Raw genomic sequence first — 25,412 nt, forward strand, 5'->3', positions numbered from 1 at the left:
TTATTTTATTTGTATTTGTTGAGACCAAAGGACTGAAAACAAATTATGGAAAGAAAGTTTAATGCATAAAAAAAATCATAAACTGCATTTATTTGATTTTCTAGCTTGCATTTGCAAAGTAACATCTCAAAGAAACCCATATTAGGTAGAAAAATCATAGAAAAAAGGTTTTTTTAAAGCAGAGATTCTGCCTTGTTACTCTGTTTAAAAAAATAAGCTGTTGATTGGACGCCAGGACTATTTGAAGTGCAAAAGATTTTGAGTGCAGTGGTGGCAGAAATGGCATGTGAACCACTTGAGGAATGGAAACAAATGCAGGAAGCATCCTTTGATTCCGTTTACTCAATGTGAGTAGGATGTACTAGTGTTAGAAGACCAATAAGGACAGAAAAAGCAGAGTTATCCCTCACACTGGACCTATTGAGCAAGTGCAGGCTCACCAGGCTGTCCTACAAACATGCTGAAGTTCACCAGGGTATAAAGTACTGGAGTTACTGTTAAATGTAATTGCACAGTAAATTGGGAAGTCACTGGATACTTGTGTTTTGCAACTGCCCTGACTTGAACAGCCCAGACTTTTTACAGTGAGCTGTGTCCCTGATGATGCATCTTCAGGAGGCCTGACATGGTGCTGTGGATTGCCAAAGGATTGCTGCTATCTATTTTAAATGAGTTTTCTTCCTTCTGTGTAAGACAGAATAGTTAATGTGTGACAGTCAAAAAAATCCTGGGGAGTGTGAGAAAATGTACATTAAGAGTTTTTTACTGCTATCAAATACCCAGACTGTGGACCCGTTTCTCTAAAATGAAACTTGGTGACTGACCTTGCCCTGTTTTAAATAGCAGTTAAAATTCTGGTGGAGATCAGCAGCATGAAAGGGAAATTGGATAGTAAATGTTTCAAAGAAATAATTGGAAGAACTTTGTTTTCTTTTCCATTTTGTATACTTTCCTGAATTGGAAAAGGGTAACTGATTGTTGGATATCCTTCTATCTTAATCATGATTGCAGGGTTCTTCTTTTGAAGCTCTTATTTATTCACCTTCCTATTATGTAGACTCGTATTTCTTCAAGATCCTGGTTTTTTTTCCAAAAATTGTGAATATTCTGGTTAGAGAAATGGATTCTGCGATTCACTTATAACTTGATACAAGGCATCAGCTCTTAGTTCACTCACAGGACACATAAGATTTTCTATTCCTTCTAGCTAATGTAGTCAATTTTAGCTGTTTCAATCTAGCCATGTGCTGTATCTGGGTCTCTCTTTTGCCTCCATTACTCTGTCAGAATCAACTTTATTATTCCAGCTGTCAAAACTCCTCCTAAACATCTCAATTACCTTGATAAATAATAGAAAGCAGTTACCTTCACTTTTAAAGATGATGTCTGGTTATCAAGTAGATGAGGCATACCACCAAAGGGGCTCATGATGTAGCTGTGATGTCATGTCCCAGGGTCCTGTTTAATTATGTTTATGATCTGATGTAGAAACTCTCTCTATGTGTAATGATTTTAAGGTAGTTTTTGATGAGATATCAGGAGACACCTGCTTGGCCATCATAAACTCTATATTTTCACTCCAATATGTAACACAGATGGCCTTTTAAAAAATTTTCGTGGTGATGCTTATATTTTTTCCTCTCTTGATTTATTTGTTTTTTACTTTATCTTAAACAACAGCTTATCACACACTGTGTTTTTCAAAGAAGAGATGGGATTTTAAGCAATATCTTTGTGATTTTGAACAGTCTGGAATAATATGGTAACTTTAGATATTCCAGCCGAAAGTTTGCAGTTCTCTCTTCTTTTAAATTTGTTTGAATTCAGTCCTGACATTAACATTTAGTTCCTAGACTAGATGAAAGTATCTTTGTGAATTAGTTCTGTATCAATAACAGCTTGATTTCAGAATAGGTATTAGTGCAGTTGAAATTGGAGGGTGCCTTGATATTCCAAAAACCATATTGTATGAAAAAACCCATCAGAGAAAAAGCCACTTGGTGTTTGAAAATTAGTGCAGGAACATATTTTTTGATGGGAAGAAAAACTTGTTAACAAGCTAATTTTCAAGCTCACTTAAAGACACAAATACTTAAGAGCTGCCTTACTGCTTCCTACTTTACCAAATATTTACAGTGTCTGTAAGTTCTCTTGAAGTAAGCCAGAATATTTTCTAGTGCTCTCCTGTATTTATATAACATTGTGTGTATTTATATAACTTTGAAAGTTCTTTTAAAAATTGCACCATACGCCAACATATGTGAAGCCAATGATTTTAGTCTTTTGATTTGGCTTGCCTCTGGACTACATCCCTTTAGATTTCCATTTGTTCCTAGGCACTGATACATTGGTGACTTCTGTATTAGTTCTGCCCTTGCAGTTTCAAGTTCAACTCCTGGACCACCCTGACCCATAGGATGACAGAGTAATTTGGGTTGGAGAGGACCTCAGGAGCTGTCTAGTCTAACCCTTAGCAGGAGTCCAAAGCAAGGTCAGCACGGCATTAACACAGGTTCCTCGGGGCTTTATCTGGTCAGGTCTTGAAAACATTCAAGGATGAAAACTGCACAACTTCTCTGGGTAACTTAATCCATTACTTCACTGCACCTGTGGTAAAAGTGTGCCTACTTATACCAGTCCGAGCTGCTGTGAATTGCTTGGCTCTGTCATTCTGTCCTCTGTATGATTTTATAAACTGCTGTTAGGTACTCCCATAGCTGTGATTGCTCCAGTCAGAATGAGCCCAGCTCCCCCAACCAGCTTGGTGACCTTCCAATAAACTTTATCTAGTTTATCAATGTCACTGTTTCACTTTGGGTCTCAAAACTGCTTACAATATTCTAGATGCAGGCTAATGACTCCTGAACAGAGGGGAATAATCTCTCCTCTTGTTCTACTTGTGCTCAAGTCAGTGCAACCAAGGCTGCCCTTTCGTGCCAATGCGCACTGCTGACTCAATCTTTTAAATTGTTGTTTTCCTTTCCTAATTCAGTAGTAGGATGTTATTTGCTGTATTGCTTAGTTCCATAGAGAAATCAGGTTTTAGGAACTCCTTTGTAAGACTGCATATGTGAGTATTGGTTAGTGAAATTGATAAATAAATGACACCACACTACAAAGGGAAGGATATGAAAACTTTTGAAGAAAATTTTTTTCACATGTTTAATAGAAATATGAATGTTCCTTGTTATTGATGTTTTAATTAGTAGTCTAAATTTATTGGAAATTCAGATGGTTTAGAAGATGGGTTTTGCAAATCAGTCAGTTCTTTTTATTCAAGGTAGAAGTGGATTGGAATGTTTTGAATACCAAAGAAAAAAGTATAAGGAATGGAAGTGATGGATGAATGCATAGAGACCCACTGTACATCCAGCTAGATTTACTGGTCCAGGCACTGTACTGCTCAGAAGTAACAACACCATAGCTCTCTCCTTTATGTTAGTGCAAGGCAAAAATGCCGGTAGAGGTGCACAGGGCCAGGCTCAGGAGATCAAAGGGTGCTGAATACACAGCAAGAACTGGCTGAAGGGAGAACAGTTAGTTGGAACAATGCCAGTGTGACTCATCAGAAGAAAATTATAGGGTTAAAAAAGTAGGATCCAAGAATTAGAAATAAAAAGGAGGAAGATAGGATGGGATCCAGGACTACAATGCAGAAAACAAGATCAGCAGCCAAGAATAAATCTAAGGTAGACTGCCTGCATTCCATATTAAGAAGTCCAAGGCAATGGTGGATCTCATTATATGCCCAACATCTCATACAAGAGCAGTGCAAGAATTCATCTCCTAAGGGACAGCTGTGTGCCATGTGATAGCTAAAGCAGAACTGGCAAAGGCAGACTAGGCTGGCTCTACCTCAATTGTCTTGATGGATCTTGACAGGACTGACAAAGATTATTGAACTGGCTATGTATAAAATACATAAAAGGGCAGATTAATCCTAGCCTTCATCTTTTGTGTGCATGCAAGCTAAAGATAAACATATATTGTATGTATTCATTTGTGTGTGGTATTTTGTAAAAACGTTTGAATTTTTTGCTTGATGTAAATCTAATGTTGTTGCTGTGATTATTAAGTAAGTATTTGGTTTTATTTTTAATGTCAGACTTCATTAGGCAGCCATTAACAAAAGTTTTAGAAATAATCAAACAATCCAGTAACATTCATTCAAATAATGTGTGGTAATAACTAAAATTTGCAATGCCTTTAGACGTTGTGAATTCACACCAAGAGGTATAGAACATTTCAAATTGCTGTGCTCTGGCTGTTTGACAGCTTTTGTTAGTGAGTCAAAGAACTATTGAAAGAGTCCAGAATGGTTCTTTAATCTTCTGGTAGTAGCACAATAGACAATTGTCTGAAACATCTTCCCAACATTTTGATCACTAAAAACATTGACCAGATTTGTATGTCCCCATGTAAATGCCAGTAAATAAAAACTGATGAGTAGACTATAAAAAAAGAAAAGATAATAAAATAAAAAGACGTTTAGAAATCACTGACAATGTCAATTGCCTGGACAGCTGCGTGACTGTATAGTCCAAGATGGAAGACTGGTAACAATAGAGTAAAGCAACATGAAACACTTCAAACTCCCTTTGAACTAGAAGTTCCAAACCAGTTTCTTTGCAGAAATAAGAGCATCAGTGTCAGACGAGTTGTGGCTCTGTGTGTCCGGTCAGCCATTTAATGGTAGTTCACAAAGAAGTCAAAATGTTTGCAGAGGTTGTTGTATTAGGAAGCAGAGTAGGTATTTGCTTTTCAGCTTTAATAATAATGAATTTGTCACTAAAGGACAGTAATCTCTTGAAGTTAAAAGGCATAGGCCTTTTGTTAGGCTGTCCAGCTGATGATTTTATTAACACAGATAAAAATTCTTTTTAGAAACTTTGGAATACTTTTTTGATAGAATCTGTAATAATGAAATTATTCTCATTCTTCAACACTGCAAAATATGACAAAATCATCTTACTATTAAAATTACAAAAACAACTTTTAATCAATCCCTCTGCTTTCAGCAGACTTCCCATTTTTGAAACGGCTTGAAGAGATTGGGTTGGCTGCTTAATGGGTTGTAAAGTCCAGAATGTTACCTTCATTATATGAGTCTTTATTGGGGTGGAAATGAAAATTTAACATATTCCAGCAAAAGAGGCCTGTATTCCCAGCCTGAAGAAAGTCAGGAGATAATTTTCCTACTGCCACGGCTGGTATTTAAAAAAAAAAAAAGAATCTGAAAGAAATTTTTTAGCTAATCTTTATAATGTGCAGGATCATTTCACACACCCTGGACCACCTAATTGTTCACCCCAGGGGAGGTGTGATGCTCATCACTGTGCTTGTGTTCGTGTTTTCTGGTGGGGGAGATTGGAGCACACAGGGTAGCTGCTGGAGCCAATGGTTGACATCAGTGGCCATGCTGATCCAGCCATGGGGCTGCAGTTCCCTGTCAATGTGCAGTCAGATGGTGCAAATCCTACAGCACAGGACATAGGGACAGCACTGGAGAGGGATGGGAAATGGTATCAGTTTTTCAGATTTAATGGGGGCATAGCACTTGGTTAAAAATTGCTTTTTCAGTCCAATAGTTGATCTTGTCGTACACTGGATGACATTTAGAAAAAAAAAAAAAGTGAAATTTGGAGGAGGAAAGGAAGGAAAGATGTGAAATATATGAAGATGTGATGCCTTGGGGCAACTTGAACCACACAAAACCTGAAAAAATGGTTGCATTTTACAGTTGGAGTATATGAAATGGAAGAACCGAATACTTTTGAAAAAGTCAATATTTGCACAATGGGAGTGCATTTTACTCTTGAGGCAGTCAGCAAAGAGCACTTCAAAAGCTGCCTTGTATAGAACTGCAATTTAAGAAACAAATGCAAAACTAAAGTGCCAGGATGACTTCTGTCAGCAATATGGTTCCTTTGCTCTTCTGTGCTGGAATTATGGAAACACTAATGTGCAATACACTACTGTAATCCATCTCCTAAACAAAATTAAGTCAGATATAACATTAAAAGTACACCTCAGCAGCAGAATAAAGGGTAATTAGGAGCAGTTAATGAGTGAATATGAGCTATCTGAACTTTGTCCAGCAAGAAAGACAATTTAATTTCATTTACTAGATGTTTCCTTGTAGGCAGTTAGCAGATGCTGAGACTGTAACTCAGACAAGGTATAAACAAAACCTTTAAAAAGTATTGTATATTAAGACATTCAGATTTAATGAAAGGATCAATTAACTTTCCCAGTTTTAATCTTAAAACATTCTGAAACTGTAACAGTAAAATAATATTTCAGTGACATGTGTCCCAACAAAAAGCATTTGATGGGAAATACCTTTATGTACAAGCAAGAAAAAAGAGACAAGGTAATGATTTGGTCTTTTTTCCACATTATATTTCTAAAATTATTTACTTTTAAGTTGCTTTTTTTGCCAAAACAATTCTTAGTCTTCATTATATATCATTATATATCACTCAACCACATTCATAACTTTGTTTTTAAATGAAGAGTCATCCTAGGGAAGGTTGGGTGGGAGGGATAGGACTCAGTATATACACATTTCTCTAGGCATAACTATTTTTTATTTCTCTAAAGGACTAAGTAGTTGCTCTTTTAAAAGGAATTGCTGAAAAGGACACTCCTTTTAATTCTGGTATTATGTTCCATTGTCTCTGATGATCAGGACAGCTGTTTAATCATTGCTTTTACATTCCCAATTGAATATAGAAGTAATAATATGCACTGTCTTCATCAAGCAAAAACACTGATGGCATCAATAGAACCAGTCAGTAAATATTTAAACTTCTGAATGTTATAATCACAGAGGTACGCTGAGTTTATGGGGGGGACTTGAGTGGTTGTTGATGAACACAAGTATGGTAAATTAGCACAGATCAGGAAGAATGATAAAAATTGGTGTAGAATGTGCAACCATTTTTACAAGTGTGGAGTTATGGCTATAATTGGTCACTCTCTGCAGCAGATGTATTGTCTAACTTGCATGAGCATTTTTTCTTGTTCATTTCCCTATCTTAAAATGAGCAAAATAACCTGCTATTTCTAAGTGTAAAAATAATTTCTGAGGAAAGGCACTGAAATGCTGTTTTGAAGTCTTATTTAGATATATCTGAAATCCTATTTAGATACTGCATGGTCTTTCAGAATATTTCCCCGTGTAACATTTCTGGTAAGAGAACAGAAACAAATGATCTGTGTAGTTTATGAAAGAAGTTCTTCTAAAATTACAAAAAGGGGACAAATTTAATAGATAAACCCAGACACCCTTCTCTTCTACAGTACTACACAGGTCTGCCATTTTACATTATGGATTATTTTCTCCATATAGCTGAGTACAATGTTGCTATCCTCAAGAGTTCAACAAGCCACTGATGCGTTAGGTAGATTATTTTTTCCCATTGTTTTCGTTCAGTCCTGTCTTTGCTGCTCTTCATATCTTTCTGTTCTATCTTATTTCCAAACAATCACCTGGTGATCATTGACAATTCATCTTGAAGTTCTATTTTCCTGGAAAGATTAACAGTAGCAGCCTACTGCTGTATTTCTGTATACATAGAAATGCCTGCATATGAAGAGAAGGAAAAATATATTTCTGCTATTTATTATATTTGCATCTAGTGCCATGCAGAGTGGCACAGATTTAACATTAATTTAGTGCTAATAGTCATGGTATATCTTGTTTTTATTCAGCTCTAACCTGAATACTTCTGCATGATACTGTTGTACTGCTGATCACCAGTCACCTGCCAGTTCCACGTTTGCTATTACTGTTCACAAGCTCAAATGCCTTTGTAATCTTTTAGGTTCTGAGCCACAGGTACATTTTCCCTACAAATCACCTCTAGTCCAGTGTCTTCCTTTCAGACTTCTCAGCCCAGCAGTTCAACAAGATGTGTGTTTGTTTGCACAGCTGCAACAACGCTGTGTCTTTTGGTTTGATAATCTTATCTATCTATTTACTTGGGGGAAAAAAATTAACATTTGTCAGTTAGAAGTTCTTGTAAACAGGCTAGGCCCCTAAAGACACATGTACTTTATAGATAGCATGCAGCACATTCTGCCTCCTGTTTAATCTTTCATGAGCTCAGTAATCATAGGCACATCACTAATCTCTCTGCTTTCCTTTCTGCACTGGTGAAACAGTTGTGGTGAGAATATTCTATGAGGATTTAGATGTCTTTTCTATGCTTTGTGAAAGTTTTGGACATGCTGGAAATTTTGTACAAGCTAAAACCGAGGAGCTAACTTGACTGGGATAGCAAAGCAGAGTAAAATTAATAGAAACCAAGACATGATTTCCATTCTGTATCAGGAAAACCTTAATTGTAAAAGTTCAGACAGTGTGGTGACAAATGCAGTTTAGATAGCAGGAGGGACCAGGTCCAGAGCTGATCTGTGGTGGCGTGTCACAACAAGCCCATGTCTTTGTCCCTCTCCTCCTGCAGTACCGGCCGGGGCGGGATCCTCACCGAGGCTCAGACAATGTGTCCAACAAGTCTTCGGACAGCGATGTCAGCGATGTCTCGGCCGTGTCCCGCACCAGCAGTGCGTCCCGTTTCAGCAGCACGAGCTACATGTCGGTGCAGTCAGAGCGCCCAAGGGGAAACAAGAAAATAAGGTGAGCATCATGAGCTACAGTGTCAGCTGTAGCTGTGGAATTTTAGCAATGGAACACTCAATAGTTGTATTTGACATTAGCGTTTTGCTTAGAATGACATTTGCAGGGATTTTGCAAAATACTGGCTTAAAAGTCTGTTTTATCTAATACTTTTGAAGTCTTCATGGAATTTGTTTTTAGCCAAGTTTTGTCCTCTTGGATTATCTAACATACACTGGAATAACAAACATATGCTGTCAGCAAGCATTAGACATGCTTTCTGAAAACCATTTTGTAAAATATACTTAATATGGCTGAAAAGGCAGTTAAACTTCAAAATTTGTGCCAACAGAGGCATCTTATTTTTCTTTTAAATAGAACGCTGAACTTTTATAGATGAATTATTTAATACTTACACAGACCAATTCCATTTATTTAATACTTACACTAGTCCAATTTAACTGTAGATGTACAATCTTTGAGCTGCTCAACAAGATGTACATTGTGTATCTGTGACCAAAGCACAGCATTTTGTTTGCCTGCACCCTGTGTGCACTCAGAGGAGCTTTGGCTTTCATTTGGTGAACAAATGAAAAATAATTTTTCTAGAAGGTGTAACCCACCTCCATCACCTATAGTGATTCTGAGAAAGTTGTCCTCTTGAAAGAAAGCATTTGCAAAAGTCAAGCCTCTGCTCATATGAGCATTGCTAGGACCACATTGTTTTTGTCGTACATTTCTTTCTAAATGTGAGGCATTGCCGTGCAAGTTTTATTTGAATATGGACTTACTAAGAAAATGTTCCAAGGGTCTCTAGTGTAGGCTGGACCCCTAGCATGACTTACATGATGTCTGCTTCTATCCTTTAGTTTTTGTTTCATTTCTTTTGCATTTCCTTCCTTCATGCATGCTCTTCTCCATGACCTTAACTTTAATTTATTATTTTCTTTTTCTTTTTGCATGCCTTTTTCCATTTTTGTTGACTTCAGAAGAACAAGGGATATAGAGGGGAAAAAAGAGGGAGGGCTGGAAGGGGATGAACAAGATGAAGTATTTCCTGAGGAGGAAGAAAAAGAGGAGGAGGAGGAAAAAGCAAAAGAGCAAGAAATAAATGAAAAAGGGGAAGGGCAAGAGGTGACAGAGAACTGTGATAAGGAGGAGATCAAAGAATCAGGGCACGATGACAAAGCTCAAGAAGACCAAGCTGAGGAAGGGAAAGAGGATGACAGGTAAAATATATTTCTGTTTATATAGATCTATTGTTTCTCCTGTACCAGTACCCTATTTGTCTTCCCTTTTTATTCCCTTTGCTTGCTTATTGCTTATGCTCCCTACAACTCCTTTTTTTTTGTTTGTTTTTGCTTTCAGTCATCATGCTTTCATATTTAATCAAGTTTCATTCTCAGCTTCAATGAACTTGTTCTGTATACCAAATGAGGCAGCACACCAACTTGACTCATTAATATGCATACAACTGCAACATATTATTTATTAAATTAGTTTAGACTAAAGTTTGGGTTTGACTGTAATAAGCAGTAGAAATTGTAAGCTTCTTTATTTATTTCCTACTTGAATTATTATTTCATGGAAAAACGTTTTGTTTGAGTGAAAACTCAGCAATATCAAAATTATCTTTACCTTTGTTTATGGCCATACTAAAGAAGAAAATTTGGATTTTTTTTTTTCAGTCCTCTTTGTGGTGCATAATAATTGACAATCAATGTGGATAAAGCAGAGTCTTCCTTTTCCGTTTTTTGTTCCATGTGAATAACTGTCAAGGATTGCTGTATTGTGGACGGGTCATGAACTTCAGCTGCTGTATTGTATCCAAAAGCATTGCAGCACAATTGGCTCTGGTTTTATCAGATAATATTCTAGAATTATACATTTTGCCACAAATCCTTAAAACAATATAAATGACATTTTGTATTGCAAAATCCATGTATGTTGCATTGAGAGAAATACTTATTTCATTACTTCTTTCTTCATTAGAAAAAATTAGTTTCAGATTTGATGAATATTCTTGAACCCCTTCTCAACCACACAAGAATGGCAGAAAATCTCAGAAAAAATACATTTTCTTTTAGCCTGACAATTCTGCACTACCTCTAGATAAGTTATGCCTGTAAAATTGTACTCATATACATTAGGGTAAGCACAGAGCAATCTATGGAAATCAATTTTCTTTCTTTGCTGGAAACTTATACATGTACATGCTTGTATATGCTCGCATATATAACATACTCAAAACAAAGAGGGTACAGAGAGAATCAAAATGCCTAATGTATAGTCTTGGGTGATAGGAACTAACATAGCCACACTACTACCTTTATGTAATGTGCCATCACTCTTTCAATCATGATCATGCATTTTAGATTTTAGCTAAAACAGGTATTCAGAACCAGCTGTCTTTAAGAGTGCCTTGGCATATGTGTTCCAGGGATTGCTGTTTTGTGTAAAATGATTATTTAAAAAGCTTTTTCTCTTCCATTTCCCACTAATTTCCCAGTTTAATGGATCTGAAAGTCCTGTCTTCCAGAAGTATAACTCTGTTCCTGGTTTCTAGATTTCACTCAAACTGGTCTCTAGCCAATATACTGTCCCCCACAGAAGGTAAAGTCCTTTTGGAGAAGCAGCATCTTGTTTCCTATGCCAGCTTTTCTTTCTGGCTGCCAGCTGCTCTCTGCCTTCGGGAAGAAGTGGCACAAGTCAGGATCTCTACAGTATAAAGAAGCAAGATGTTATTAAGTAACATCTTGTTGTGTAGTGACTTTTTTTTGTGTTACATTTTGACTCCCTTCATGGAAATCAGTCTCTAATTATTTGCCCACTTTGCACATATTGACCACTTCTAGTATGCAAATTGTGAATAAACAGAAAAGTTTCTGGTCACCTTCCTTTCCTGTGGTAGAGTCAGTACTCATTTTTTAGTATTGTCTGAACATTTTTTTAGTGTAAGAACAAAACAGAAAAAAGTCAGATTGATTCCTAGATGGGGCAGCTATAGGTATGTATACATATTTATATGCACACATATTTGTGTCTCATTAACATATTGAAATATTATGACCTCTGTATTCAGTGGACAAGCCCAAAGGCAGGATCAATTGTCAGCATTTTTGAAAATTCAGTGCCTTTCACTCATTTCTCTGGCAATTTTTAAAACAACACATACATGGCAATTTATAAGATAAGGTAATGACCTCAGCTTCCAAAAAAGAATGTTTTCAGACACACCACAAGTATTAAAAGTAACCAAACATATCAATTAAACATATTGGTAGGTATTAGAGAGACCCAGAAGAACAAAGGCAGCCAATTCTTCCTTGATAGAATAGTAAATTATCATGTAGGAAGTATCAAATAGGAAATTATCACATAGTTCTTGAGATCTTGGGCATCAAGGAAAGCTATATTGCAGATGGGAACTTTTAAGATATATTTTTACTTCTTTTACAGAGGTGCATCTGTAGCTGGACAGGTGTCACCTTTCCTTTGGGCACTCTGAAATGCAGGGCCTGCTCGCAATCCCTGCATCATCAAAATTACCTTGTTTAGGATACCTCATACCTCTTGATGTTACTGTGTTTACATACTTTCTGAGTGGTAGTAATAGCCCCACTAAGGTCTTCAGTCTGCTGCAATCATGGGTGGGTTGAAATGACTAAACACAGACATCCATCACTAATTCATCCCATGACTCTTTCAAAGAGTACCTTGGCACAATAAAAGGTGTTAGCTTTTGGAGCACTGGAGTACATTAAATCAACTAATCTTTTTTTGGCAGAAATGGTTGCAGCATCAGATTTTGCCTTAATTAAACCTTGTAAAACTAAACTTTGGCAAATGCATGACCTATAGGGAAATCATAATTGTGTCCTTCTCTGCAGTACATGTTAGCAAACAAAGAGTGGCTCCACCTTTGCTCTTGAGTATTGTAGAGTTCACTGACTGTTTTTCTTACTCCATCTCCTTGATAATCTCAGGGCCAAAAATAAAGGCTTCTTAGGTATAATCTTTGATTATTAATACTTTTTATTGAAGGTAATCTGTTTAAGACTGCTCTAAATTTTATCCTTTCTTAATATTTTTCTAAATATCAATCCTAAGCATTGATTCTGATAGTCACAATAGTTTTGTTTTGTGATGTGAATACACAGCAAATATAGTCACAGAGCAGGATTTCACTCTTGCAATACAGTAGAAAAATACAACTTCTGTTCCAAGCACACAGAGTCTAAATCATGAAATAACATACGAGTTCAGAGAGGGAAGCACAGAAGAACAATGAGATGTTCCATATCATGGAGATAGATACAACACAGTGTTGGGAACATCTTGACAACAGAGAATGGATGCTAAGAGGAGATTTGAGGAGAGAAAATAAGGTATCTTTGCAAACATTTCTGGAGAGCTGTTTTCAAGCATTCAAGACATTGAGGACAAAACATGAGGTGCCTGCTAAAAATATATCAAGTGGATGAATGGCAAGTTTGATGATCAGGAGTTGATCTTTCAGCCTTGAATGAGAGATGATAGAAACAAGTGCTAAGATATTGGAAATAAGGATGAATTATATACAACTGTGTAAAAGAGAGTGTAACTTTTTACTGATGTGTGGAGGAAGATGAGACAGCCAAATAGAAAGGCTATGAAACTTATCTTTTCTCTAGTACCCTGGAAGGGGTTATTGGGTAAATTGCCAGGGCTGGAGAAAAGCACTGCAGTATCTGTCATTTGAAATGGTGAGAGAGAGTGTGGACAAAGCAATTATCTGTGTGGGTGGACAGAGAGGGCAGAGATGGGAAACAAAAAGCGTGTGCAAGTCACAAAGTTTTGCTATCTATTTGGAAGAAATGAGGGATAACCTGTGTGGAGAAAGAAAGTGAATTCTAAAAGATGGTAGATGGAGTAGAGCTGATTAAATAGGAAGATGACACAACCAAGAAAGGAAAATTTGTAGTGGAAAAATTCAGCTAGGGTGTAATTTTTCAGAGCACTTAAATTCAAGAAACAGAATCCAATGTATGGTTTTAAGTAATGTATTTCTTGAGATACAAAACCTTTTCTCTTTCTAAATGTTCTTTATGCTTTTTGTGCCCCTTCCTTTGTTAGGTATAAAGATTAATTTCAAATTCACTTTCTAATTCTAGTTCATTCAGTAAAAAAAAAACAAAAACAAACTACTTTAGAGAATTTAATTTGTAGGTCTTAAAACTCATTCCTGATGAGTATTTGTTCCTTAGTTTTTCATTAAATTGTAATTTTAGTATTTTATGACCCTTCCACTGTGACTGCAGCAATTAACAGCTAAATGCAGTATTTTTCTGGAGGAAAAAGCATGTCAATTCATTCTTTGCAAACTCCTTCAGAGGGGTGAAAGCCAGTAATGGTTTTGAAAGTCTTTATTCTGGTAAAAATATAAAAAAAACTCTACCAAAGATAACAGACACTAAGAATCCATTTTCAAAGTGTATGTGCTGTTTGGTTTCTTAAAGCTATTTCAAAAGTATTTCTGGGATTGCTTCAACTGCACAACTGGATGAAACAAGTTAATTGTCTCTAACCTTTGTAGCCAAACAGGCCACATGTTTGGAAGAGAAAATGGTAGTCTGAAACTCTTTCCCCACTGCATGATCAGTCTTTTAGCAGAATTGCAGTACAGGTATTCTACAGCAGAGATAGATAGATAGATAGATAGATAGATAGATAGATAGATAGATAGATAGATAGATAGATAGATAGATAGATAGATAGATAGATAGATAGATAGATAGATAAAGGTTCACTCAGAGTAATTTCTGCCATGGACGGAGAGAGAACCAATGTTCATGTAGGTTTTCAGGGAAAGCATGCCAGCATGCAGCTCTCAACAGAAGATGTTGGTCTAACAACTTTTTTAACATGAAAACAAAGTGATCTTGCCATTCCTGGGATGAGAATGGTAGGTTGCAGTACAACGCTCACCAGCTCTTTTCAGCTGCAAAATGTTGCATTACCCATTGGGGGAGCTATGATTCATTGGGTCCTTGAACATGAAGCAGCAACTTTATTTTGTGTCTCTCTAACATAACTCCTCTGCACTCTTGTGATTAGATAAGCAGAGCTGCTTACATATTGCCTGAATGTGTCTTTAAAATCAGAGGACCTAAAAAAAAAGTTTTTTCAGTCAGAGTTTCCTATTATTATTGATCTGGGTGGAGTGTGTTAGGAGTTTATGAAAAATTCTTGCCCATTTGAAGCATACATTTAAAGCCACTACTTTTTAATGTAAGGTTTTTACCTTTAGTTTTCTACAGAAGGGCAAATATTCAAAAGCTATAAATTCATAGAGCTACTGGGTCTATACCAACACATATGGACAATAATTCGACTATTTGGTTTTTTAAATTTTTGTAAATGACATTTAGAAGAAAATTATCTGTAGCTTCTAGAAAAATATTGTGAAAAAAAACATGCAAAAGATCAATGGTTCCAAATGGAATTATGTGAACAAATCTATTTGTTATGAAATCTGTACTGAGAATAGAATAAAATAATTTAAGAAATCTAGTAAAGTCACCTGTTTCTAACTTATTTGTCACTGTCTAAAGAACCCTTGGAGACCTGTTTTTCCTGTTACTTTGAAATAAATACAAAAGATATATAGGCTCCTTTACAGTTAGTAAATTCATTTTGATACACTGGGATATAAGAAATTAATGAATTTGAAAGTACACATTATTAACAGCTGAACAGTACCAATAAGTCATTTGAAACAGTGCAACTTTGATATAAGGCATCCAGCAGGGAACTCAGACATTTTTACTTTGACTGCAGTGCAATATCTTTGAGACTGGTTCCCTGTCCATGAAATGCAGTCTGCACTTTTACTTCTATTGAGCCAGCTCTGACCCGTGATCCATAAAGCACTGATGCACTCCTTAAACACTTACTAAAGTTTGTTTAAAAGCTGCATCAGTAGTTTAAAAACTGTACATCAGTAGTTTAAACAAAACATAATCACAAGAAATGCAGGGAGAAAGCCCTGTAGACATGCAGGGAAGCAGAGATGAAGGAAAAAATTAAAATGAGGGTTTGAAGCAAATATAAATGTTGAAATTAGTTTTTGCATTTTTAAGTGTGTTATAACAAGACTAGTTTTCTGAAAATATTTAAAGCTTGATTAAATCATAAGGTTTTCAATAGACAGACTTATTTATCTTTATTTGTACAAGATTGAGCACAACAGATCTGGAGACAAGGATAGCAACAGCAGAAACTAGAAGTGATGTAGGAACTTATAAAAACAAGGGATTAAATATTGAAACTTATAAGGCTTTTTTTTCTTGGACATTATGATTGGACAGATATGACTGTCTTAGTGATGTATGTTTTCACTCTTTTTACCTGAGTATTACTTTAATAAGAAGAGCGACAAGATTCTGTAAAATTAATACATATTCCTAAAAATGTACTTCATTAGAAATAATTAATAAGCTTATCACTTAGTTTTCCAGGAAGCAAACATAAACTCCTTCATGTTACTTCTTAGAAGTATTTCTAAAATGCAGTTGCTGGATTTGTGCTATTGCCTTTGAAACACATTGCCAGGCCCATCTAGCAAGTACTGTACTTTACTAAGCATAAGGGGCCCAGTGCTGGTCTTACAATTGTGTGTTTAATAGTTAGGGAAAGATAATGCTCCACTGATTGGGCATTGCCCATATATCTGATTTTAATAATTTTTACTGAACATCTGAACATTTTCAGTGATTTCACTGTACCTGTGTGGTGTTCATGCTTCCCCTAAAGTCCATAAGGTGGTGGCTAAACAAGCTGGGGGATGTGTCATCAGGCAGCCCCTAGTACGAAATCAAATTTCCTTGCAAATACCACAGAGAGCCCAGCACTTCCCAGATGGTATCCATAGCATAAACACAATTCCTACAGAGGCCCAGTGTAAAAAAGAGGAAAGTTGCTTCAAACTTGCATGGTGTGCCATGTTCACACTGTCTCAGCAGGGACATTTGGCCATAGACCTGCCTTCTCCAGCTCAGGTGGCAGGCTCGTGCTCAGAAAGATGTGAGACATCTTTCCTCACATTTTCTTTTTATGATGGTCTTAAGTTTTCTGTATGCTTTTGTAATTTCCCCCAGAGACCAAAAGTGACTCAAAGTCATTTTGTCAAAGTGACAGAAGTCAGCCAGGCAAGATCATGATGTCCCAGATAATGTCTCTGGTTGAAGTAATTACGGCTTCAGATCTCTTGCTCGTGTCCGTTTAGTTCTCAGTCCCAGAAGATCAACTCAGAGACAAGCTGTGAGTTTTGGGGATGTTAGCAATGCCTATTCTGACCCTGATTTTTCAGAGTCCTCAAGAAACCTGAATTTGCAAGGATGAAAAAAATGTTAGAGTTGTTTTATTCTTTAGACAGCCACTGCCACATACATGCACATAAGCATTAAAACAAGCCTGAGCATATTCCCTTTGTGCAGTGCTAATCAAAGAAATACAGTCCTTCATGAGTGAAGTATAGGTGCAGCTATAGTGAGATCCATATTGCTGACAGCAATCTGTTTAAAGCCTTTCCAAGACATCTGCCTCTTCCCTGTGTATTATGTGATTTTTCTCTTAGTGTAATCTCAGTAGTCCCATTCCCCCATGTCAATCTTCCAAAGTTTTCTAACTGTCAATGAGTTTTCTAAATAAGTAAATCTCCCTCATAGCAATTTCAGTTCAGCAAGATGATAAATCATGGTACTTCTTACCCTCAGTCAAAACATGGTGTTTCTTACTTTTGTATATTGCTGAACATTTCAACCTTCAAGTTTCCTGGCTTGATCCTACATTATTTCTCTGTTGATTTGAGGTCTGGGACACATACTGGATTTAATGTCTGGTTTAGCAATTCACTGCTTGCTTTTCATTTCATAGAGCTCTATTCAGCCTTTCAATAAACAACACTGAGCAGCACTAAGCAAGTTTACAGAGTAGATTGTGACTTAGCACTGCGAATACAGAAAATGGGCCCTCTCCTCCATCCCTGTTGGAAAACTAATTCAACAGCAGGTTGGAACAGGCACACAACATTTAACTTTCAGGTTATGTACATGCAAGGTGCATTTCTGCAGGAGAACAGTCTTGATTAAATCAGGTTGCTCATGATCACTTTTAATTTAGCAAGCTAGTTGTTACCCAGCTTTTAAAACACAATTGCTTCTTTGCTAGGCTGGGTTAAAGAAGATGCTTTCTAAACTCAAAGAATTTGGATGTTATTCAAAGCTTACTCGGTTTTTGACTGCAATGTACTTTATTGCCAAACCTTCAGAGCTCATATGGACTTCTTTTATTACCCAATGCAAGGCTTCTACTAATTTTCTTGCTAGACCTTACATAACAAAATCGATTATAAGCATTTTCCCCCTCAACTTTCTTGTTATAATTTCAATAAAATAAACCTAATAATTAAGTCAGTCCAGTAGCTATTAGAGATTTATACCACCAATAGGTTAATAGAATAATTTTTGACCAAGTGGATCTCCAGGGACTAAGTCATTACAATTTTGAACCTGCAGTGTCTCTCTTTGATGCGAATTGGCAGATGAGTATGTGTATTGGCCAGAAGCGTTGTTCCCATGGAAATGTTATTTCCTACATCACAGCTGTCCCCATAATGCTGTTTTTGTTAAATTTCTTCAGTGAATTAATGAAATAAGAGCATCTCTGATTGAGTTAACAGGTCTATTAAGAATGGCATTAAAATTCATCTCCTGCTTGCAAAAAGCAGTAAACAAAGTCTTCAGTGTGTCTTCTAGTCTCACAGGAGACATATATTAGAAAATATCTATTACCACAATTGAAAAATGGTTAAAATCCTTTCCCTAGGACATCACAGCCCACAGCTGTAGTACACACTTGGCAATGTGGATTTTCACTATTATGGATGCCTTATTTTCATTAGGGATCATTACCAGAGAACTAAGCCGGAAAACAATAATATTAATTTTGCTTTGACTTTGAAATAAAGAAACCTGCAAGATCTACCAAATTACTTGAGTAAATCTGATTCTCTGACACACAGGCTTGTGGCAGAGCAATGAGATTGCACATTGTCATTTCCAATGCTGCTGTAAAGACAACTGAAAAACACAAACACCATCCTCAAAAATCCTACCAACAATATATAGTACAATAGTTATTTTGATGTTTGGTATTGATATCTTCTCCTTCTCATTTAAAATTAGTAACAGCATTGTAGAATGGAAAAATGCTTGTGCCTCATAACACTGCTTTTAGTAAAGTGTATTCATTGGTAAGTGAAAAAACAAATTAAGTTTTTCAGAATAATTTTAGTCTATCAGTCATTGAAACAAATAACATCTGTTACATCTTATCTTAGTCCTTATAGAGTAAGTGATATTCTTTATAATTGATTCATGGTTACAAAGTCACTGGGTGTAAGGATGCTGTTCTGCTCCCTGTCCTGCCTTCTGCCACAGACTGGTGTGTTCAGAGCCAGGACCTGATTTAAAAGAGAGTTTTATAAATCTTTAGCAGTACATTACTACTGCAGAAGTTACCAGGTTAGTGAAGAGGGAAGAGGAAGCTGAGTGGCAGCTCTGGTGTTCCTCTCACTGGGACTTATTTTGAGCTGGCAGATAGATCATGATATCAGTGTGGGGTTTTTAGTTTGTGTTTTGGGGTGAGGTTTTTTTTGTTTTGTTTTCTGGCCAAAAAAGGATTCCTGATGAAATTTGGCATTTACTGTATGAATCACCCAGTTTTTAGAAAATAGTTCTGTTTCTGTAGACAAGAATCTGACCACAATGCCTTCCAACTCTGCAACTAAATAAAAAACTGCAGCCAAGGACTGCAGGTTTTTACCTATGGTGACAGGATGAGATTTTCCGTTTAGTACATATGTTACAATGAGTATTTATTGTGACTGCACCTGCTTCATGGAAAATATAACAGCTGAAAATTGTATCAAATAGTTCTAAAATTAGTATTTTCTTGTAAGGTTATTAAATTCTTTCAAGTCCATCAGAAACTGAGAGAGGTAGGATGAAGGTTCTGACTTGTTCTTTACTACCTAGTATCCAAAAATATTGAGTAAACCAAGTTTTTATCTGGAATCTGTTTAGGATCTCAACCATTTGCCTACAGTGCTGTAATCTTACCCAGTGCAAGAGTTGCAAGCCATTCACTGTCTCAGGTAAAGTGGCTTAAATCAGTTTCACTGCCTTTGGGACAGGATTCTTCTGCACTGTGAAATCTTCCCTTTCCTTAAACCAAACCTCTCAAACAGTTTCTTTCCATCTCGGTCAGATATCAAGGGAATGCTCTGCCTAAAGCAGGAGATACCAAGATTAAATCAAACATCTTCTTGTGACACCTATTTCTCTGCTTCTCTTCTATGAGGGTTTCCTTAGGCACTTTATGGAATTCCCCCCTGGCTATGCAACAATTCCAGAAAGAATTGTTTTCCAAGTAGCCAATTCTAATCTTTGTTTTTTGGTTTTCTCTAACAGTTTTCTAATCTTTCTGTAATTCAGAACAAATATTGACAAACAGGAGATTAAAACCAGATAATTTCTGATTATCTGCTGTAGTAAGAGTCTGGAAAGCTTTGAAAGCACATTTTTTTCAGAGAGTAGTTACACTCTCGGTTTTGAAAACAGGTGAGTCTCTGCAAAGAAACAGGGAAGAATAATGCCTATAAGAAATCTAAAACATTAACACTGCAATCCCAGAAGGCTTTGTTTGAACAGCAGTTTTGTAGTTGCTTACTGTTTTTCTTTAAAAGCATTCAGAAAAATAATTGAGCCGTTGAATATCATAATTTGAAAATAATCCGAGATTTCTAATCTTATCAAGGAATTTAAGGCTGAGTCTAGACCAGTAAGCAAGATAGGGCCAGGACATATTCTTGATCATCTATATTGGCACTGATAAGGTTCCCCTGATTCAGATCAGGGAAAATTCAGGAGATAGCATAAATTGGGGTCAGTTACCTCCAGGCAGATGCCTGATAAAACCCAGTTTTGGGAAGGATGTGAGCTAGTGTAAGCTAGCCTGCTGTGTGTATGCAGGCTGGCAAGGCCGGAGAACAGGCCTAAAATATTCGATTAATTGCTCTAGTGTGGCACAGAAGTCTTCATTGGTGCCAAGGACCATATTAAATTTAACAGAATCATAGAATCTCCTGAGAGGGAAGGCACCCAAAATGATCATCGAAGTCCAACTCCTGGCCCTGCACACCATGTGTGTAAGAGCATTGACCAAACCCTTCCAGCCTCTGTCAGGCTGTGCTGTGACACCTTCCCTGGGCATCCTGTTCCAGTGCCCAACCAGACTCTGGGTGAAGAACCTTCTTCTGATACCCAAGCTAAACCTCCCCTGACACAATTTCAGGCCATTCCCTCAGGACCTTCACTGGGACCCCAGAGATGAGATCAGTGTCTGCCCCTCCTCTTCCCCTCACAAGGAATCTCCAGATGGCAATGAGGTCTCCCCTCAGTCTCCTCCAGAGTGAACAGACCAAGTGACCTGATCTGCTCCTCATACAGCTCCCCTCAAGGCCCTTCACACCTTTGTTGCCATCCTTTGGGTGCCCTCTAATGCCTTTATATCTTTCTTACACTGTGGCACCCAAAGCTGCCCCAGAACTCGAGGTGAGGCTGCCCCAGCTCAGACCAGAGCAGGACAATCCCTCCCTTGCCTGGCTGTGATGCTGTGCCTGATGTCCCCAGGACAGGGCTGGCCCTCCTGGCTGCCAGGGCACTGCTGGCTCATGGTCAGCTTGCCAGTGAACCCCAGACCATTTTTTTGTGCTGCTCATCTCCAGACTCTCATTTCCCAGTCTGTACGTACAATCCCCATGCCAGGTACAGGATCCAGCACTAGTCTTTGTTAAACTTCTTATGGCTGGTCATTTCCCAGACCTCTGATTTGTCAAAGTCTCTCTGCTGAGCCTCTCTGCACTCAAGGGAGTCAGGAGCTTCTCCTAATCTAGCATCATCAGCAAACTTACTTAGAATACCTTTGATATCACAGGTATCTGTCAGTCTGACTCTCCTCAGTTGGCTAACATGGTATACTTTTAAAAATACTATGTAGTGGCTAGGGCTCTCATACTCCACCTCTGGCTTTAGATAACAAATATATCTAGATATCTTACGGTAATTTCTTTTCTAATGTCTTATTTTCCTCTTGTTTATTTTTCTAAAGGACTTTCTGCTTTAGCTTTGAGAGTGCATTCCTGTAAAATTTGTGCATATTTCCTTTTTCTTTTTTGACTGGAAAACTGAAGTGTCTGAAAAGATATTTACACTGAGACCTGTCTGTAGCTCTTGGTTTCCTCAAGAGGTTTTCTGGATTTTGGGATAATGCAGGAAGCAATGTTCCTGTGTGAGCTCTGCCCTTCATCATGCTCTTGTTGATAGTCTGGTTCTGTTAAGCCAAAGGCAGCAGCTTGGCTGCCACCTTCACTCTGCTCTTGCTGTAGCCTGTGGGCTGCCACATAGCTGGGGTTGTGTGTTGATTTTGTTCCTGTTTGGACTCTAATAATGGTATTATTATATCATTTTGCAAATATTTGGACTAGGATATTACTTTATTCCCCCTTTATTTTATTCTCCCCCTCCCCCAACATCTGTCTGTATACTCTCTTTGCTGAGAATATTTTAAAAATTATAATTATCTTATAAAACACCATGAGAACCCTATTTTTACTGCATATCTATTCATTAACTCATACAATTTCATAAATTACTTTTATATAATGTCTGTTTTAAACTACTGTTGAACATATTTAACTGGATGTGTGTAAGATTATGTTTGTACATATAAAGAAAACTTCCAGTAATTTCTGTCTCCTGTTAAGGAGAAAAGTTGTATGATTTACTCTCAATATTTTACTCTGAGGTCAACCTTTCTATTACCCCAGAAAGGAGCCAAATCTGACATACAACACCCAGTTTTTCTGAGAATAATCCATTTGTGGCACTGTCAAAAGGCAGACTGGGTGGAAGGATGTTTTCTACTGGAGAGGGTATCAAATATCTGCCAAGAAAAATTAGTGAAGGAGGGTTTGGATGGCCAGAGAGGACTCAGAGTGCTGATGAAGGAAGTGCTCATGACCACTCTAAGTTTATTATGAGGCACTATAAACCACTCAGAACTCTCCTAGTATGTATTTCTCAAAGCTTTTTTTACTAAGAGAAGAATTGCAAAAAACCAAAGTCCCTGCTATGGGATGACTTTCTCCAAGGGCTGTTTGCAGGTTAGGACTGTAGCAAAGATGTCTTCTCTGCTGCTTTTAGAGAAGGGGAGAAACCCCAAGCCTTTAATTGAAGAAAATAGTTTTAAAGTCTACTGAGGGAAACAATAGAGGTTTGTGAATTAATTTTTAATATCAGCCATTTTTACTAGTATTTGATACTTTAATCTAAATCCCTTTCACCTCATTTGAATTCCCTTTCCTACCTTTCTCAAAAAGTTGGCCAAGAGAAGGTGTCTGGCTGAAGCCTACATCATTACTGGCAGGAGTACACAGCAAAACATTTTGTGATACTGAAGCCTCTAGACAGCAGCCAAGAGCAAACTTCAGTAATTCATAGTACTATCATAGCTAACTGCACAGTGACACTGTAGTGATCACCCTCTTTAAACACAGTGATTTCTTTAATAAGGGCATCTATCGTAATGCAAACCACTTAAATAGTGCTATACATCTTGGAAAGCACACAAAAAGCACCTCAAAGGCACATTCAACTCAGGAAATGGTGACTTTCTCTTCTGTGTAACTTTTATGTTAAAATGCAGAGTATTTCTGCTTTCACTAATGACATAGAACCTTTATTGAATGGTAATATCACTTATAAAACAATTAATTACTATTTTTCATATGACAGGAACTCACTGATTTTTCTGTGTTTTATTTTTGAAAAAATGGATCACTGAAATAGGTTGCTCTGCAAGCAGCGAAAAACTTACTTCCCCCACCAGCCTGTTAAAATGAGCTTCTACTAGGAGAGATTCAATAATGACTTCTGCAATCTTTCCTCAAAGAGGCATTCATAAGATCTCTCTCCAGGGTTCTGTTTTCAAAGTAGTTTTAGAAACTAAATAGCTGTAGTTTCCTACTGCTCTGTCATATTTGATCTGATTTTAAAAAATACTGAAAAGAGAGAGACCTGACTGAAAGCACACAATATTTCCTTTGAGAACTTGGAATCAAAATAGCATTACTGGATAAGGGGGGTCTAATTTTCTGATTCTTAGTGTAATTTTGTTCAAGACAAAGTTGAAGATACTAGCTCTTCACAACCATGTTTTTTCTAGACCTCTAGTATTTTTTAAATGCAAGATAATGTTAAAGCTGAGAACTGAGTTTCTGTGTCATCTGTTTTCTTTGACTGAATTCTTAGAGGTGTTAATTCATAAAAAATACAGTGTGTGATGTTATCATCTAACAAGTTAGCATAGGGCTAATAAGACACAGAAATACAAATTCTCTTTTACTGTTTCCCTGCCTTCCTCTTTACCCACACCCTATCCCACTCCTCCCTTGGTGATAAACGTACCAGTGAGAGTCAGTGTGTACTGACATATAACAACAAAGAGAGTAAAAAAAAAAAGCTTTCAGGTTACCACTAGGTTCAATCTTCTGTGATTGTGTGTCCAGGCAAGACCACTATGGCTCTTTATCAGCTTTGTTTCGTGCTTCTCCACCTGCTGATTCAAACTCTCGTTCATATTTTTCCTTTAAACTTCTCTGAGAAGTACAGTCAATATTTTTTCAATGGTAAGGTCTACTTCTGCTATGGACCAGCTCTTAGCTTTCCCCCAGGCTGTGGCTAAGCTATAAGTCTTCATTTAATTTTGAGTGCACTACATTAATTCCATAGATAAGTTTATTGACAGAATGTGTATTGCAAAAACTTAATAAAGAAACAATAATGCCTTCCTTTTATGAAATAGATGTCAGGCCATTATAAGTAAGGGAAAAGGAGTATATGTTTTTTTCTATACTCAGAAAAAATTGGACTAGAGGCATTTGCTGAGCACTAAAGCTCTAGAAACAACCTTTGAAAATCTGTTTAAAAAAGTGAAAATATTCATTTTAGCCTTTATATATTGGTGATTTCACAAAAAAATCATTTCCCCTGAGTTCCAGAAATATTCCACAGTTTTTGTGGAATTTTTAATTTCATGGATTGTTTAAAAATGGCATCTCATGGGGACTTTTTGTTAAGAAGCACTGTACTGAAAAGAATAATAAAGGTCTAAGTTCTGTGCAGAACTTCATTGAAGTACAAAATTCCCTACATATTTCAGGCCTACATGAAACCCCAGAGTTTCCAGTTCTGGTTATTTATTCAGACACCCACCAATTAGATGTCAGGGCAAAGTTTGGATAAGTGCTGTTGTCATCAGTGTATATTGCCATTTGTGAGGAAAGGAAAGGTCCTTAGGCTGGACCCCGGGTAGATGAGGTTCTCCTGGGACATGTGAAATGCTGCAGCAGATAGTTTAGATGAAGCCACACAGAGCACATTTACACAGTCTCCAAAAAAGTACAAAAGATATATTAGAATTGAATTCCATTTAACCAATACTGATGATCTTTGCCACATAACAGTAAAGTGTTGTTAAATACATATCTAGTACCTGTATTTGTTGATGAAGAGATGGAGAAAAAACCTATGGGTGTTCATTAGTGTACAATGATTGAGCTAAAGCACATCACTGAGAACATCCTTGAAATATCTGAATGTTTAGTAACCCCAACTGGGCGTCAGAC

At 37.0% G+C, this 25,412-nt stretch overlaps 1 protein-coding gene across 1 annotated transcript in view; it reads left to right on the top strand.

Moving 5' to 3' along the window:
* RIMS2 (regulating synaptic membrane exocytosis 2) overlaps window positions 1–8,648 on the top strand; it is a 387,858-nt gene extending 379,210 nt beyond the window's left edge. The window contains exon 28 of the mRNA XM_033063078.1: window positions 8,472–8,648. Coding sequence (XP_032918969.1) covers window positions 8,472–8,648 — 177 coding nt within the window. The remainder of the gene's footprint in view (window positions 1–8,471) is intronic.
* Window positions 8,649–25,412: the final 16,764 nt, after the last annotated feature.

The sequence above is a fragment of the Catharus ustulatus genome, chromosome 1, assembly GCF_009819885.2.
Source record: "Catharus ustulatus isolate bCatUst1 chromosome 1, bCatUst1.pri.v2, whole genome shotgun sequence".
NCBI classification, from domain to species: domain Eukaryota; kingdom Metazoa; phylum Chordata; class Aves; order Passeriformes; family Turdidae; genus Catharus; species Catharus ustulatus.